At 50.9% G+C, this 18,882-nt stretch overlaps 1 protein-coding gene across 3 annotated transcripts in view; it reads right to left on the minus strand.

Annotated features, from left to right (window-relative positions):
* The window catches only part of Prkag2 (protein kinase AMP-activated non-catalytic subunit gamma 2), a 247,279-nt gene that overhangs the window by 154,724 nt on the left and 73,673 nt on the right, over positions 1 to 18,882 (minus strand). For 2 of the 3 annotated variants that reach the window (XM_028774646.1, XM_028774645.1), the window contains exons 2-3: positions 17,734 to 17,805; positions 11,867 to 12,146 (exon numbers count right to left, since the gene is read on the minus strand). In XM_028774646.1, coding sequence (XP_028630479.1) covers positions 11,867 to 12,146; positions 17,734 to 17,805 — 352 coding nt within the window. Of the gene's footprint in view, positions 1 to 11,840; positions 12,147 to 17,733; positions 17,806 to 18,882 lie in introns of those variants that run through there. The other variant, XM_028774648.1, reaches the window with a different exon arrangement.

The following is an 18,882-nucleotide window of genomic DNA, read 5'->3' on the forward strand; positions in this document are numbered from 1 at the left end:
ACCTTGCTTTTTTGAGACCGTCTCTCACTGAACCTCGATCTCACCTATTAGTTGAGGCTGGCTGGCCAGCAAGCCCTAGGGGGTCCTCCTGTCTCTCCCTTCCCAGCACCGAGGGGCTGCTACCACACAAACCTAGACTATTTACATTGGTTCTGGGGTACACTGGACTCAAGTTCTCACTCGTGCATAACTGAATCACCTCCCAAGATCTCAAATGCGTCCCTTACTGAAAACGGCAATCAAGAAAAGTTTTCGAACCAAGCTTCTGGAAAGCCGGAAGGCTTCATTTGCATGCTTTGTGCTCAGATTTTCTACTAAGGGGCAGATGCAAATGGCCCAGGGGCCGGGGTGTGTTCTCCACCTTTTGATTTTCACCTGTCTAGCTGTGTCATTACCTGGAACAGCCTTTGTGTAATCAGACGAGGTGGAACCCAGGTCAGGCCAGGGATTTTTTTAATATTATTATTTCTTTTTTTTTTTCTTTTCCTACTGGGACAAAGACAAGGCCCCGAAGCCCAATGGGGCCAGTTCCATCAGCAACATCGGTGGGTGTGTACCACTGCTTACTAAGACAAGACTCTATGTATTGCTCGGTGGGGGCCGAGGAACAGACTCAAATGGTTCCTATCTCATGGACCAGTACTGAGGCCACATGATCACGGGGACCAGCGTCAGCTGCCATTTGTTTTCATGCTAGCTGTGAAGTCTGTCTTAGTCTAAATAACTTTGTCAGGATCTTTCTGATCTGCAGGAGAGGGGAAAGAAATAGGAGGAGCTGAGTTCTTGGTCTCATAGCCCACAGAGGGTAGACCACAACAAGGAGGTTGGAGGCCTTTCAGGTTACAGTGCCTTCCACGGTCAGCCCAGAGGCCAGAGCTCTGCTGTGGGTGGCCCTCTGTGCTGACTGGGACTGGTCGGACGGTGGCGGTAGAGTGGGCAGGACAGGAAGAGCTGGGAGAAATGTCAAGCTCAGCACAGAGAGAGGAGCAAGAGAAGCCAGTCAGGAGGCAACAGACTGGAGTGACAGTTCAGCTCACACACCGGAGAACTGCTCAAGCCAAGCATCGTTAGGCAAGGATTTCTACAGGAAAACAAGCCTGAAGTGACGTCCCCAGGGTGGCTGAAGCCCACTGGCTTGATGTCAGGTCTGTTTCAATGCTTCTCAGATGGTCTCAGTCCCAACTGTGCTTTGAGCAGCAGCCACACGAGCTTCTGCAAAGGGCACCCCCTTCCTCTGGCTGACATCCTAGATGGCTTCCCTAATCATTCATTTAAAGAGCCCTGGGCTCCACCAGTGAGGCCCCCACTCCCCTGACCTCACCTGCAGCTAGCCTTCTTCCTCCTCAGGTAGGACTAGAAGAAACGGCCTTCATTCTCCTGCCAGGCATACCATCTTTGGGCTGTCCATCAGAGCCCTCTCTGCCTCCTTCCCATCTGGACCAAAGTCTTCCCATGAGAGGCTGCTCCTGACTTCCCTACATGTGGTAGCACCCCTGAACCATCTTGATTTTCTTCAGAGCACTTGACAAAGCACGTTGATGCCTAGGGTACATATGTCGGCCTGCCTCCAGGGTGGCGGGGACAAGCTTGTTCGCTGTGGTCTTGCTAGTGCCTAGCATTTAGCAGGCAGGGCCTTGTGAGGCATGGACTGAATGTCAGAGGTGTGCATCTTCTTTGTAGCCTCCTGGTTCTGCCAGGGCAAGACATGAGCAGGGTCGGTTGGTTCCTGCTTCTTTTCTCTGCAGGGCCACAGCAGCGCCTGCTCAAGATTCAGCATGAGGCTGTAGCACCCCCTAGTGGCCAAAGTATCAAAGAGCCAGGAAAAAGGTAAGTAACAGATGGGGCTTGCATGCTCAGGACCACGGGACCCCAGCCTTGCTCTCTCACTGTTTGAGTGAAATCAGATGTAAGAAAAGGTCCAGAAAACAAAGGCAGAAAGGAGGCCAACAGTAAAGGCATCTCTCCTTGAATGTGGTAAAGACTTAGATGGGGCAGTGGCTGTCACAAATAGTTCAATGTAGTGTAAGGTATCTCATAGACACCTCAGTTCATCTCAGATGACGTGATGAACTTTGAGGGCTAGGTAGACAACCAACTTGGTGAAGTGCTTGCTGTGCACATATGAGAAGCTGAGTTTGATACCCAAACCAGCTTTTAAAAAGCCATGTGTAGGGTACACTGTGATCTCAGCACACAGAGGGAGGAGATGGTACTCACTAGCTAACTAGAAATGCCTATGAATGAGCTCCAGGCCTAAGAAGAGACCTCCATCTCAGAAGATGAGGTGGACAACAACTGAAGAATGAAATCTAAAGTTAATCTCTGGCCTCCATATGTGTGTACACACAGAGACACAGGTATGAACACAGGTGCACACGTCACATAAGCACATCATAGGCAAATCACTCTCACACACATGCCTATACACACACCATGTCAAAGATACATACATGTCGCCCAAACATGTCACATACAAATCACTCTTACACATGTAATACACTCAATACATACATCAAACATGTCACACAGATACATGTGTACATGCATATGCACCCACAGACAAACCCCCTTCTCTCTGTCTGTCTGTCTGTCTGTCTGTCTGTCTCTCTCTCTCTCTCTCTGACACACACACACACACACACACACACACACACAAAAGAACTTTTTATGAGATAAACTAAAGAGGGAGGGGAGGCACAAAGAACCCAGAAGCGTGTAAGACGAGATTTGGGCCTAATGCCTTCCCCTCCACAAATCTGCCCAACGAGTTTGCATGGTTAGTCCCTTCACCAAGGGACTTTGCCCAGCTGGTTGATGTACTTACTAAGTTGTCCATAAAGTGTCTTTGGCACACTCCTAACCTCCTGACCTCTTCCTGGATACGTCTCTGGCCCCACCCAGTGTCTCGTGTGAGACAGCACAGCCTCCACGTCAGTAACCATTTCACACTGCCCTGTTTCTAGTGAGGGAATTAAAGTTTGTGTTCCTATGCTCCTCTCCACTCCTCCAACCCTGTTTTTGGAAGGTCATCATTTGGGAAAACAGCACACCTTGTCCACAGCTCACCTGGGGCAAGATGGGAGAATGCATTCTGATACTTTGATGGTATGTATACAGAAACACGTGACTTCAAGGAGTCGGAACAGTAAGGGACTATTATCATAAGTAATGAAGTCAGCAGACAGACCGGCTTCATGAGTGAAGCCACTCAACCTTGTCTTGCTCAACTTTCTGCTCAAACTACTTTGTATGTCAGTCTTTGTCCCTTGTTCTGGAAACCATGCCCGTCCAGCAGAGGGCTGGGGATGCCCTCATGAGATCTGTTGAGAAGGTATCTCTACTCCATAAACACCCAGCCAACGTCTCACCTCACTGAAGCAGATTCTGGCCCATGAAAGATGGACTGGATCAGGCCAGTTCTACCCTCACGCTACCTCGGTGCCTTGATAAAGTCAAGATACGAGGAAGAGGGGCACAGCTGTCTTCTGTAGCACAGGGCGGTGTGGCCCAGCTCAGTTGCTGTGTTGGAAGTGACACTTGACTGCCATGCAGTAAGAAGGCCTGACGGCCTGACAGCAGTGACGTGCGTACCACACTGCAACACAGACAGGCTGGGCACAGGGAAGGCTGTGTGTGGCCCTCTGGGGCCCCGTAAAAGAGACACCACCAAGGACAGAGTGCTACTTAAATCAGGTCAGCAGTCTGAGGGCCAGGACAAGCAGTTCACTGCTTCCCGAGAGCAAATTCCAGGGGCTGTGGGAGAGAGGCCGACTTCATGAGCACCAGCTGCCATCACCGAGCTTTGTGTGACAGTTTAATCTTTTGTCGACTTGACTGGGTTTAGCAACACCTAGGAAATGAGGTGTCTCACCTTGGGTATCTCTTGCATTTCCAGAGAGGATTAACACACACTCTCTCTCTCTCTCTTTCTCTCTCCCCCCACCCCACCTCTGTGTGTGTGTGTGTGTGTGTTGGTGGTGGGGTACTGTCACATGCATTGTCTGGCAAAAGTATCTCACATACTTTGTGACCTGGAGCAAGTCAGTTGCCTTCTGTGCTTAGGGCTGCTGAGGTTTAGAATGAGCTGGCGCTCCCCTGGGAGCTGGGGCTAATGGCTGATGTTCGAACATGACTACTATGTTAAGGACAATCAATCCCGACAGCAAATAGGACAGACATGTGCACATACACAACAGGCAGCTCTCTAAACAGCTCTGAGGGGACCTAGGGGCTGACTCCAGGAAGACTAGTGACCTAGTTAGGATCATGAGGTCAAAACAAGATGTATCTCCCAATTTAACACTGTATAAACCAGCAGAACATTCACACTTACCAAACCAATGGAAAGCATCTACCTGCTTGCTACTGTTGCCTCTTTTGTGCCCTGTGAGAAGCAAGCCCCATAACTCAGTACTCAGAATGCCACCTGCTTCCCTCATAGTCCTGTCAGCCAGATATGAAGGGCCAGAAGTGTTCTCCCTGGGCTGCCTCTGTCTGATAGGACCACAAGGCTCCAGGCCTCCACTCCAAACTTATTCCTTCCCCTGCTGTGAAGAGGGGGCACACTCCTGAGGGCCTGAGGTCATCCCTCCTCCTTCTCAGCCTTTACTGAAAGTGAAGAGGGGAAATCCACACTGACTAGATTCAGGGGGCCAGTGAGTGACCTGAGTACAGCCCTTTATGTACATGGTCACCAATTAGAGGCCAGGATGGCAGAGAGGAAGAACTGGAAGCTGGGTGGCCTACGACAATGGAACTCATTCCCTCTCCCTGCAGAGGCTGGAGGTCCTGGCAGTCAGGAGTGGGCAGGGCATGCTTCCAGGGACCTCCACAGCACAGTGCTACCTTGTCTTCAGACTCTGGCGTGGCGGCCATCTTTGCATTCACCGGCTCAGAGTGGTGTTACTCTGAGCCCTGCCCCTGTCACAGGACCTGTCCTTTACTCGGATCAGCCACACTGCACTAGGGGTCACCTTGGTGACTTCATCAGAACTACTGACATCTGCAGAGATCCTATTTCCCTTTTTTTTTTTTTTTTTTGGTTTTTCAAGACAGGGTTTCTCTGTGTAGCCCTGGCTGTCCTGGAACTCACTCTGTAGACCAGGCTGGCCTCGAACTCAGAAATCCGCCTGTCTCTGCCTCCCAAGTGCTGAGATTAAAGGCATTCGCCACCACCGCCCGGCCGAGATTCTATTTCCAAATGAGGCTGCCTTTTGAGGTGCCGAGGGATGTCACACCAACCTTTAACCGTTGCTGTGAGGATGAAACCACCTGAAATAAATTTAGTTTGACCAGTTCCTCACGGGCTTTAGCTCCTGTAACTTGATGTTCGTGTCCCCGCCGCCCCCACCCCCCGCAACCCCCTTCCCACCCTTGTAGTCCTGGCCTGGTCACTCACTATATGGCCACACTAGTTGATTCTTAATGGTGGTGGGTGACTCAGTCCACAGGATTAGAGTCCTGCCAGCTTCATTTACAGCAATGAAAAACCACTTAGGAAATCCAGTTTCCTAGCACAGGTGGGCAGGGCAGGGGTGGGCCGGAGAAATAAATTTCCAGAAGATTTGTCTAAAGGAGTTTCAGAGACAACAATGGTGGCTGGGAGCTTAGGAGAGCACAAAGGTTGGGAGGTGAGACTGAAGAAAATTCATTCAGCAATCTGCACAATCGGCAATTTTGTCTGATTGAAAAGGGACCAAAGGAGCTGGGGAGGATAGCCCAGCTGGTAAAGTGCTCTCCACACAGCCATGAGGGCCTGAATATGAAGAAAGAAAGAAGCCAGGTGCCGTGGCTGTGATTCCGGCTGTGGAGACAGAGACAGGAGGATCCCTGAGAAGCTTGCTGGCCAGCCAGGCTAGCCAAACTGGTCAACTTCAGGGTCAGTGAGAAACCCAGTCTCAAAAACAAATAAACAATCAAATGAATTTGGCCTCTGTTCTCCACATGCACACAGATGCTCTCATAGGTAAAAATGAAAAGTCCAATAAAGGTAAGAAAGCCAGGATCTCACACAAGCTATTCTGGGAGTGTGTAGAGCTTGGGCCACATTGGAAAGGCAGCCTTGGGGCAACCTGCTTCCTCCTGGCACAAGTAATGGTCCAGACAGAATGTCAAAGGATTCTAAGTTCCTAGGCAGCCAAGGTTTACTTCCTCCTAGAAGGTGCCCTCCTGTTCTTCAAGATGCATCTAGAATCTGCATTTCTCAGAACTGACACAAGAGTTCCATGTGAAGGGTAGGGCACATAGAGTAGGAAGCACATGGCCTGGAGAAGGAAGTGCATGACCTGGAGAAGGAAGCACAAGGCCTGGAGAAGGAAGTGCATGACCTGGAGAAGGAAGTGCATGACCTGGAGAAGGAAGTGCATGACCAGGAGAAGGAAGTACATGACCTGGAGAAGGAAGTGCATGACCAGGAGAAGGAAGTGCATGACCTGGAGAAGGAAGCACACAATGCAGAAGAAGGCCTGAGGCCGAATGCTTGGAGACCACCTGGCTGGGCTGACAGTGGACATGGCTGACCCCTGATCTGTGCTCTCCCTGTCTGCCACACAGAGTGGACCCTAGCAGCTCCCAGACTCTTATGCTGAGTTTACTTCCAGGAGAAGCTGGGTCTGGATAGGACTCCCAGGTAAGGTGCATGTTTAGTTCTGCTAGCCTAGCCCCTTCAGCCTTGGTTGTGGAAGAGTGGGAAGATCTCTCCCCAGGGGTCATAACATGAGAATACGTGGAGGGCCTGAACCACCTACCTCCTCTTTCAGTCAGGACATTAAAAACTCAAAACATAATGCACTGTCTATGTGGGCTAGCTGCTGATGTTGTCTTTTGCTTAAAAAAGCTATGCGTGCCTGTGTGAGTATGTGCGTGCGTACGTACATGCATGCTTGCATGTACCTATGAGTGTGAGTGTGTGTGTGTGTGTGTGTGTGTGTGTGTGTGTTTGCCATGTGTATACAGGTATCCCTAGAAGCCAGCAAGGGGTGTCAAATCCCCTGGAATTGGAGCTATAGGGGATTGTAAGCTGCCCCATGTGTGCTGAAAACTCGACTTGGGTCCTATGGAAGAGCAGCAAGCGCTGACTGTTGAGTCATCTCTTCATTCCACTGTTGGTGAGCCATCAGCAATGGCTGCTTCTCAAAGCTGTCCTGATGATCAGTGGGCTGGGCAGTCGTGCAACATCCCCCCCCCCACACACACATACACTGTTGGACAGCCTGTGTCCTGGGAACCTTGAACTCCACGCCATCTTCTTCACACCAGTTCTGGGCTTTTGGCTTGTGGCTCTCATCCAATTCTAGTCCAATCCTACCTGAAAGCCCCACCTCCACCTGACTCAGAGTTCTAATCCATTCAGAGCGCCTGTCTCCTCAAGGCCATCAAAGCTCCATGGATGGGCTGCTCCACTCAGTGGTCTTGCCCATAGGCTATGCTGAGGCTGGGTAACCAGCTTTCCACTGGTTTTTGTTTGTTCTGTTTTTCCTTCACATTTTAACAGAAACAGGAGTCAGATATGGGAGCACATGTTTGTCATGTCAGCACTCAGGAGGCTGAGGCAGGAGGACCCTGAGTTGCTACGGTATGACACATATTGAGATCCTGTTGCAAAGTCAAAAGAAATAACAGCAACAAAAGAAAACAAAAAAGACGCTTTCCCAGGAGGAGGAGACAGATTTAGCCATGTAAAGGAGACAAAACAAATGTCAAAGGTCAGAAACGCCAGGCCTAGCTGGAGCCGCAGCTGTGGCTGGCAGTTGGGCTGATACATTTGGGACCCAAATGTATGTCTTTCTTAGAACCTCAGACGTGGCCTTGTTTGGAGATAAAGTCACTGCAGATGTCATTGCTTGAAGTGGGATTATCTTAGAGTAGGACAGCCCTTCATCGCACATGACCACTGTTCTTTTAAGGAAAGAAGGCACACCTGCAGGGGAGAGGGGCCACACCGGCAGTGGAGGCAGAGCGTTAGCTACACCTGTGGCTCTGTGCCACAGCACAGAGCAGAACAACAGAAAAGTGGGACATATTACTTCAGCTTATGGTTTCAAAGGTTTCAGTCAGCCGTGGTAGGGAAGGCCTGTGGTCCAGTTTGTGGAGCAGGAACAGGTAGTGGCGACTCCTTGTTCGAGTCTAGAGGGCATTTAGAACCAGGGCTGGGCTATCAAATTCAAAGGCCTAGCTCTGGAGACCTACTTCTCCCAGCTAAACACAAAGGTCCCACAGCCTCCCCAAGCTGCACTGTCAGCTCAGAAGCAAATGCTCAGACCATGAGCTGTGGGGACAGTTCAGATCCAAACTGTCACAGAGATTGAGGTACAGGGTCTTAGAAACTGACCGCAGGCCTGGAACAGGTTTTCCCATGGCAGACACAGACTATGCATGCTTCGGCCAGCACCTTGATGTAGCCTCTAGATGGTGAGGTCAGTCCTCTGCTATTGCAGGTGTATAACTGCCCATCTCTCAGTCCCACAGGACATTGAACTGGGATCAGAGAGACCTGGGAGAGAGAACTGGAGGACAGGGAACACAAAGAACAAGCGGCTTGTTTATAGTCTGATCAAACCGCTGATTTTACTTTTTCACACAAGGGTTATAAACACAAAAAGGCAGGATGTGGGGAAGGGGATGATGCAGGAGTGTAGGTGTTCAGGGGGAGTACAGATATCTTCCAGAACAGAGTGTCAGTTGGGTGAAGGTTCAGGGGACAGATCACTATGACTCCGCCTATGATTCACTTGTCCTTATCTAAGTTGGTACTATCCAACAAGGCTACCCAAGGTCTATGACTATCCACAAGACCTATGACTACTTGTTCCTATCTAGGCTGGTAAATTTCCACCAAAGCTGCCGGTTTACAATATCTTATAGCTATCTGTTTCAGTGTTTTCCCACAGAGATCCAAGACTGTGTTAGCAGGCATGTATGTCAGGCCTATTGCTGATTTTAGGCCTTTAGTGTTTAAGCAAGGCTGCCTCTGACATCCATCGGTCCATCACCTAGCCTTAGGCATCCAGCACTGAGCGACTCAGGCAACCTTGCTTTGCTACTCAGGTACACTATGGAGGGAATCAAGGACACAACACAGGGGGCTTTCTGGATTGAATCAATCAATCAATCAATCAATCAATCAACAAACAAACAGGCTGTACATTCTTGCCATCCCAGGAGCTAGCGATATCCCTTCTCTTCCTAAATCCCGAGCTGAGCTGAGCCCTTTTTACAATCTAGATACGCGCCCCTCCCCTCCCCCCACCCTACCCCAATAAACTGTCTTCCTTGTTTAAAAAATCCAGAAGTAAAGCTATATGCAATGGCACTTGCCTATAACCCCAGCATGTGGAAGGCAGGGTCATGAAGATTACGTTGAAGCTACCATGGGCTACATAGCAATTTGGAGGTCAACCTGGGCAACACAGGAAGACCTAGTTTCAAAAACAAAACCACAGTAGGGTTGTCAGCACAAGAGTGGGGACCAAGGACAGCTTCAGAAGCAAGGCATGACACACCCCAAGGTCCTTTTGTACAAATATGGGTCAAAGACAACGAGCAGGCAGTACAGACAGGAAAACTGGGCCATTCTATGATTACTGTCCACTCTAGACAAAAGTGGGGCAGCCGATCAGATGCTCAGCTATTCTTGGTAAAGAGACCAGACAGGAAAGCCCTCTCAGGACTCTGAGTAACGAGCAATGCCCTCCTGACATGCCTGCAATGGACACAGGGTGCCATGGGACTGTCACCAGAAAGCCCCTGTGATCAGGGAAATAAATTCTCCGGCAGTGAGGAGCAATATGTTGCCTAGGTACTTCAATCCAGGAAAGGGTGTCCAAGCCTAAGAGAAAGCAGGTATATTGTCTACCTTCAAAGCCAGCCTCATACCAGGCCAGCTGAAATTGCTGCTTTGGGCTCCCACTCCAGAACTGCACATCGGTACCTGATGGGTGTAGAAAAACCCAGGAACTTGGCATGGTGGTTCAAGGATAACAACCGCAACTGCTCTGGAGAATGACTTGATCTGTCAAGTCTCCCCTCACCCTAGGGGCTTTCCCTAAGAGGCCAAGTCCCTTCAGTTCAACCCAATCAAGTTTCATCTTTTTTGTGAAGCTCCAAGACATTGCATAACTCTTCCTAGGCCCAATCCACAGCTGCCTAGGAAGATGTGGGAAAGCAGCCTTCATAAGCCCGCCTGAACATCGCGTGGTACCTTCTAGAAGACTAAAATGGAAGAGGCGCCATGCACTTCTGCCTGGATTGCTATAAAGGTGTCTGTGACTGGTGCCTGTGATCACAGCCAATAGCTCCTCTTCTGGCCTCCTTGGGCACTTATACACACATGGTATACTGACATAGCACATAGACAAAACAGCCATACACATTAAAAGTATTATAAATGTATATGAAGGGATTATACAGGCTTATGCGAATGCTACACTAGTCCTATATAAGGGATTTGGGCGTCTTTGGCTGTTTGGTATCCATAGTGGATCCTGGAGCCAGCACCTTACTGAACAGTGAGGGACAACTGTGAGAGTCTTAGGGTGTGGTCCAACAACTGGAAGACGTTCTCTAGAACATTCTGCTCGTGACTGAGCTTTGCAGCTGCACAGCTTTTCCCCCTGGAAATGTTGGCCTCAAGGACCGCTGTCACACCGACACCATGGCTCAGTCACGGTATAACATGTGTATTACAGGTTCTCAGAAAGCAGAGGAGCTGCCATCCCTGGGACGATGATCCACAGGCCACTCATGCACCCAAAATACTGAGGAAAGGGAACCCTCGTCATAACTCGTAACTAAGGAAGGCTGAAGTGTCTCCACGGTGGGTCTCGAGAGACAAGAGATGCAAATGCTACTCTTCCCGTGGAAAGTGCCTTTCTGCTCTCCAGGCAAACGTTCTCAGAAAACTGGGGGAAAGATATAGGCAGGGAGGAAGCAAGCTGTCTGTGGTAGTTTAAGTGTGGAATGGCCCTCTCAGGCTCCTGTTTGACCACGTGATCCCAGCTGTGAAGCTATCTGGGAAAGCTGTAGCATCTTTAAGAGGCAGAGCTTCACTGGAGGAAGTGGGTCACTGGGGGTATTGGGGAGTGGTTGAGCCTATCTTTTTTTTATTCTTTTTCTTTTTTTCTTTTTAAAAGCCTGGACCCACTTGCTGTTTGCTTTCTGCTTCCTGAGTGTGCAACGTGACCAGCAGTCTCCTGCTCCTGCCTCCAGGCCATCCGCGCCAAGATGGATATCTCTATAGAACTGTTAGCCAAACAAACCCTTTCTCCCCTAAGTTGCGTCTGACAGGATACTTCACCACAGCACCGGGAAAGAAACTGAGACAAACCTACTTTTACAGTTGTCCTCGGTCTTTCTTATGATCAACAGTGCTCAAGTGACAATATTCATCCTCAGACCACACGTAATTTATGAGTCTGAGGGATGCTCTCACTCCAACACACACGTACTTCCTTCATGTTTCTCCTCCAATCTATCCCGCCCACGACTCCAGTTCCCCAGAGCCCCAGAGAGAAGAATCCAGGATCTTCCATAACAGAGTCAAAGGCCAGGATCCCAAACAGAGGACCATACCAGGCAGCCCACTGGCCTTGAGTGCAGACCCACCCTGAGCACTGAAGTCAACATTTGTCTTCCCGAAATCAGACTGTGAAGCTCAGAAAGCTTCTAGTACATGCCACTGAGTCCATACCACCAGGGACACCACACCAGAGGAGCAGTGCAGGCAGCAAGCAGCAGGTGGAAATGGATGTCACTGAACATGAAGGCATGTCTCAGCACCAAGTCATCCATAGCTACACTTGACCGAGCGGCTATAGGAAGGTCGCTCGCAGCCCAGCACCCACCTGAAACCATAGCATCAAAGTCTTACTTTTTCTGGACCGCGAGAAGAACCTGATGCCCCCAGGAGAGGTAGACGGGTTGGAGTTGGGTGAAGACTCTTTGGATGAGGATCGGAAGATCCCACTGAAGCTCATCCGGCGTGGAGAGCGTGGAGGGGACTCCTGGTAGGAGAACGGGAACACAGTTTTGGGAGAGCCAGGGCTTGTCTTGGGCCTCACAGGAGCAGACACAGGGCTGGAGGGCCGGGGCTGGGGGCCCTTGGAGAAGAGTCCTCTGGAGGGGCTGCCTGAGCTAAAGGGACCGTCCACCTGCAGAAAGACAGACAAATGGGTGAGGTCACAATGCTCCAGGCACTCTGAACTCTACCAGAGTAGATCTGTGGTTATTGACCTTTCATAAGCTTACCAAACAGAGAAACAACCCTGAGCTCTTCCACAGAGGTGACAAGGGAATGCTCCAATTGCCAGTCATGGACACCTGACCCTAGGCTGGTCAGCTCCTGTCCTGGAGCCCCCGGAAACCCTGTGTAGCTGTCTAACAGAGCCCTCGAGGGGATGTGAAGGTGAGGAGAGGGTGCCTAGCACCACTCCCGTCTCTCTTGACTACCCTGTCCATGTCCAGTGACTGTTTCCATAATAGCTTTTGTTCCTGAAGCCCCGCATGTGTCCTCTTCCAGGTCTGATGACACACAGTGGCTCTTTGCAGCCCTCCCTACCCTAGGAGAAGCATGAGCCAGCATGATCCAGAATGCACGCTTCGGTCACTGGCGAGGACGCTGGGTGAGGAGGCGGCAGGTCACTCCAGGCTTCTGTGGCATGTGAATGGCCAAGGTTACTGACAGAAGTCAGGCAAGACCTCAGACTTCACTGATGACTGGAACCCATAGCTACAGCCTGAGAAAAACTACCAGGTCCCATAGCTTTAAGCCATGGTTCCAGCTCAAAGCCATCCAGTATCTGCTGTGTGATTGTACTCGGGAGCTTGCTTCCTGCAGCCTGGGCTCTGACCTCAGCTCTGTCCCTCTTTCCTTCTCTGTAACAGAAGGACAGTCACACCCTCAGCTTGTAGGTCTAGCTGTGTGTTCACAGGGTGACATCAGCACAGGGACTGATCTGCAGCAATGATGTGTGGTGATCACTGGGGTCTGACACTGGGACCCAAGGGACCTAAGGGGACCCCAAGTCAGCAAAAGAAAAGAAAGTAACTGTCATAAGCTCAGAGGACAATGATCAAACCCTGGAAATGATCTGTGCTGGTAACCAGGGCCCTAGAGTGGATTGTGGACCTACCTACCACTAGAGGGCGCCCCTGAGTTCCAACATCAGGCATCTCAAAGATTGTGATGCCCGTGTGGGGATAACCCTTCAGTGACCACCAATTTCCTCCGTGATTCTCCACCTGCCCCTAGAAAAGTGTCACATGGAGGTGTGGGACTCACTTGATACCAACTCCTTCCTGAATGGCTTCTGACAATGTGACCAGGATCAACTGAGCCAACCTCCCTAGAAAGAAGTTCAAACCAACTCCCCTCCTGCTTACAAGGATCAGCTTGGATTCCTTGCCTCTCCAACTTAGCCACCATCCCATTTTCCTGTGGGACTCGGGATGACTTCTGAGAATAACTTTTAAGGAAAGAGGTTCTTCAGGTGGTAGATAGTCACCAACTAACAAAAGGGAGCTGAGAGACCTCATCTGCCGTAGAACCCGCACATACCAGAAATAGAAGATCTCCCTAAAGCAAGTGGTTAAATGAGCAAGGATCTGTACAGAGACCGGAGTTTAAGTCCTTGCACCATCAGTGTGGATGGATGAGTCTTTGAGATGCCTGATGTTGGAACTCAGGGGCGCCCTCTACTGGTAGGTCCACACACCCACTCTGGGACATGGCCCTGGTTACCAGCACATCTCTCTTTCCCTACACCATGGAGATGCTAGACTGCTTCGTGGGCTACAAGAATGTTTGGCTATGTTATACACAGGAGGGATGTTTAGCACGGTTCGTGGTATACAGGTGGTCCTTCGTACATGTCCACCCAACAGCCTCACTGTGCATTAAAGAGTTCTTGGTAGAGAAGGGACTTGTAGTCTGGGGGAGGAGGAAGGCTCAGCTCGGGAACAGCCCAGTTATGAGAGCTATCCATGGTACCGGGACCTGATCCGTGACTGTAGGGGACCAAGGTGGCTCCAGAGCTAGGCAGGCACCGGCTGTCATGAGTATGTAAGGTCCACCATTCTTCAGCACTGGATGCTAATGGTAAAAGGTGCCGGCTGGGACCAGAATGGACATCAGAAAGCTGGTGAGTGCTCTGACCTCAAGGCCTGCAGCTTCACACGACACACCTCTAGAACCATCATGGAAATGTTCATAAGATCAAAGAGTCAAGGCCAGACAGAGAGAGTCGCCTTTGGAGTCCCTGAAGACTGAACCATAGCACTCCTTTGTGCCAGACAGCTCGCCTTGCAGGTGAGCTTGGCCTGATGAAGAGGTGGTGTCTAGAGAGAAGACAAAGGTAGACAGGGAAGCAGTGGCCCCAGGAGACCACAGACCAAGGTGAAGCAGTGGGAAGCAGGTGAAGGGTTACCAGGACAACAAGCCCACCTCTCACAGGACCCCAGATCATCGAAGACCTGAGGTCTGATGGGCAGGATAGTGGGCAATGTAGAGTAGGCATTCTGGAGTGGGACTGGAGAAGGAGCCAGGTCTCAGATACGGAGGGCTAAGGCACGGTCTACCCAGGACCTCATACGACGAGTAGAGCTAAATGCCATAAAAGACTTGTATCTTTTGTAATTGGCAAGGAGTCCCTGAGACCTCGCTGACTGAGAATTCATTCTATATTCAGAATTGCAGGCCCCAGGAGTTAGAAAAGGGAGCCCCAGAAAACAGACCTTCTACTTCCTTCCCCTAAAAATGACCAAAAAACAGAGGATGCTGGGCCCTGCCTGGACTCTCCTATGGAGACCTGCCCCTGCAGATCCAATCCTTCCCTGCCTGTTTCCTGGACAAGGCTGGCAGGAAACAGCAGACCATGGGCGCCTCTAGAGCCACCAGGGATGGCTAGGCACCGGGCTATTAGGCTAACCGAAGCAAACTGATACTCTTATCAACATAACTTGATGACTCTCTGAGTATGGGTGAGCCTCCCCAGTGTGCGCCCGCTTCTTGGGAGCTAATGGAGAGCAAACACTTGGGCTCTTGAAGGCAGAATTTTCTAGACAGGGAAAAATTCCATGTTTGTCAGAAAGCTGAGGCTAGGGACAGCCCCTGCTCTGGTCTTATCTGAGCTTGTCTTTCCACAGAACAGAAGAGGAGGCAGTGGGAGAGAAGCTGAGGAAGGGCTTCCCCAGTGGGGGCTGCCTTCAGGACTAACCATGAGGGTTTGGCAAGACAGAGGTCAAGGGAACCGGGAAGGCAGCTGGGGAGAGGAAATCCAAAGCCGGGGACATAAGCACCAAACTTGGAATCCAGTGATGAGCCCAGCGTCTCAAGCTGGAAGAGACGAAAGTGGGAGCAACTGCACTAAGTTCCCAGGACTCCGCTGTGGGCTGGTCTCCAGAGGACCCGAGATCAGTCTTCAGCCTGGCACAGGGGACACTCCCTGAGAGCAAGTGAACAGTACATGGGCGCTCCTCTTCTCAGAGTGCTGACTGGCCTTCTCGAACTGCTGGGTTTCAGGCACCCTCTGCACCAGCTCCTCAGTGATGTCATCTAATCCTTGATCCTCTGGCAAGCACAACTCCTGGCTCTGGTTGATATGGGAGAAGACATGCTCAGAGAGAGACTGTCTTGTCTATGGCTAGGGATGAGAGGACTGCCGGGCAGGGATCACAGGGTCAGCATATGGAAAGGAAACCCAGTCATTTGTTGGGCATATGCTGGGTCATTCCACAGACCCCTCTGATTAGCCTCTGAAGTGTGGCTGGCCACCCTGAGGTGGCGGGCAACAATGATTCTTCTTGGCTGGTTCTGACTATAGTCACACAGCTGACCAGAGTGCTATGCAGAGACATGTTGCTATGACAAAGAACGGCTACGCTACCTCTTGAGGACAGGAGACAGAGTGTGAAGAGAGGAGACATGGGGGGGCCCATTTCCCTATTGAAGATGTTCTCAGACAACACCGTAGGTAGTCAAGAGCACTGGTGTGGGATGTGTCCTGCTTAGGACACTTCCCTGAAGTTCAGGACATTAAGGTACAGTGGGGGACATACTGGTCAAGCACTGAGCAACCTGCACTCGGGTCCAGCTCAGCTGCAAATCAGTCATGAGTGAGGCAGTGTTTTGTTTCTGTTTTGTTTGTTTGTTTGTTTTTAATCATCATGATGAAGCTTCTGCAGCTAAACATGGTATCTGCAAATATGGTACCTTTGGACAAGCCAAGGAGCAGAGGTGGTGGAGAAGAACACTTCCCATTAGCCCTGTGAGATGGTGAGGCCAACTTATCTTTAAGCCGACTTAAGGAAATGTGTCTTGAACACTGAGTTCTCCGCTCAGCTCCTCATCTGCCCACACTTGCACTTGATATGACTGGTGTCGCACTTGATGTGACTGGCGACCCTCACACGGCTGCCTCATTCATCCAATATGGCTCCTGCGGGCAGACCCTGCCGTGCCCACTGCCCTGTCCTCTTCTGGTCTCCCTGTTCCCTTATTCATGTCCTTCCACCATGAAAGCCCTGTAGCATCCCTAACTCACCTTGGGCCTCTCCAGTAACATCCTCAGAAAGGATGTCTATCATCTCCCTGTCTCCTTGCTGTCACCCACAGTAGACGGCTGAGAGACAGTAGCACTGGAGATAGCACCATGCCCAGGAGCAGGTGCTCTCTGGGGTGGGCACTAGGTTGCAATACCCATGGGAATGACTACCCTGGCCCCAGTACCCCTCCCATCACACAGAGCTGCTCAGGAGAGGCCCTGCCCCCAAGCTGCATGATGTGGGAGAGGAATGTATTCTAGGGTCCCTGGTCTTCTATTGCGTCTGCACTGCCACTGTACAACAAGCCACTCCTCCTGGTCACAAGGCACAGAGGATGGGTTAGGCTATTTCTGAGCAAATGTTGTAGGAAGGCAAGATTACCTCCATGATCTTTGCCTCTCAGCTGACTGTCAGTGCTCACCACAGCCTCTCTGGACTGCTGGGGCTACCAGAGAGATCCCCAGCAACCATGGAGCACCTCGGCCTCAGCCTTGGTTCCCAGTGGGTTTTCCATGCAGGAAAGGCCACGTGGAGCACAACAGGGCAGAGGACCAGAGGACTTGACCTGGCTACACTACAGGCTCTGAGCTTGATGGCGCCTGCCAGCCCAGGCCCCAGGCCATTTTCTGACAGCCTTTCTGGCTGGGTCACAATAACTGCTAATAAGGTTGTTTGGGTAGGGCAGGGCGGGGCAGGGGACTGCCTGCCAAGTGAGTCCTCATGGGCCTAAACGAATTTGTTGATTCAATTGTATTCGATTCAAATGCTCAGGGAATAGACTCCCTTTTTCCAGGATGGGAACTCCCACCCTAATCCAGGCTGGAGAGCCCTGGGCAAGCCTCTTAGAGATGCTGCAGCCCCTCCCTGCTGTAATCTTTGTACTTGGGTCAGTGGGTGCTAGGATGCCACTTCCCAACTGCAGGGGAACCTGCGGGCTGCCTTGACCCCCTCTTTGATGGTCACTGTGACCCCTCACCTGCCACACCCTGACTCCTTGCCTGGTTCTGAATGGCTAATAGCCTTGAAGCAGTCAGCAACACGGGAGGCACTGCCCTTGAGGGGAGCTGCTCAGCCACAGCCACCCTGATGCTGGTGTGAGCCTCATACAAGTAAACTTGGAAGGGTGTCTCAGACTCTGCCCGCTTTGGGGAACATCTCAGGTGGGGTGGTGAGAAGCTTTGAAAAGGGAGGTCTTACCTTCCGAGAAGAGTGCTTTTCTGAATTCTCCACATCTCCATCCAGGAGTGGCATGGCAAAGGAACTCAGGTCCTGGGGTGAACAAGAGAGCACAGAGTCAAGGATCTGGGCCCTTGGGGCAGGTGTACATGCTCTGGGAGGGAACCACCTCCCTCTCCAAGAGGACTTCTAAGGTCTAGCCAGTAGGGAGACACAGTTGTAAGGATACTGTTAGGAATGAAGTAGTCGCCGGGCAATGGTGACGCACGCCTTTAATCCCTGCACTTGGGAGGCAGAGGCAGGTGGATTTCTGAGTTCGAGGCCAGCCTGGTCTACAGAGTGAGTTCCAGGACAGCCAGGGCTACACAGAGAAACCCTGTCTCTGGGAAAAAAAAAAAGGAATGAAGTAGTCTACAGAGACACCGTGTCCCTCTCTTTGGCTATAGACTATGGAAACAATGGAACTGAGAAACTGGCACTTCTTCAGGAATCTCAGATTCCCAAGGAAAAGGCTTTCTGCCAACCCTGTCTCCATTAAAGAGATTTTACCACATTCTGACAAGCTGTCAGGCTGCCTTGCAAACCACACTGGAGCTGGGACATGTGATGGGTCAATGCGGGTGGACTACACCTCAGCCAGAGTGACTCAAACCTCTGGCCTTCTATTTAAATCTTGAGTCTCATGCCAAGACTCAGAAGATGGCCTTAGAGGGTAAGGGGGTCACTGGGCTCCTTTGTTCCTCTTGGTAACATGGTGCATTGAATATCAAGCCAAATGTCCAACAGCAGCCACTCACACCCCCAGCAGGAAGACAAAGCCACAGGCCAAGGGGATACAAAGGTCAAAAGTCAAGGCAAGCAGGCTGAAAGAGGTGGCTCTGGGGATGACTTGGGCAGTGGCTGATGGTCAGGACTTTCTCTCCTGCCATGAAACCCAGGGCCTCTTTGAATGGCCCAAGGAAGTGTATCTTCTGTAAAGACGACCACACTTGTGGAGGGCAGGGCTGGAGCAATAGATAAAACCTAATAACAGAAACGGAGTTGAAGGGGAGGAGTTACGTTAGCTTCTTTCCCTATTGCTGTGATTAAATGCCCAACTGTATAGAGAATGGGTTTCTTTCAGCTCACAATTTGGGTACAGTCCATCAGGGAAACAGAGGCACTGGGAGC

This window comes from Grammomys surdaster, unplaced genomic scaffold (assembly GCF_004785775.1).
Source record: "Grammomys surdaster isolate TR1022 unplaced genomic scaffold, NIH_TR_1.0 242, whole genome shotgun sequence".
Lineage (NCBI taxonomy): Eukaryota > Metazoa > Chordata > Mammalia > Rodentia > Muridae > Grammomys > Grammomys surdaster.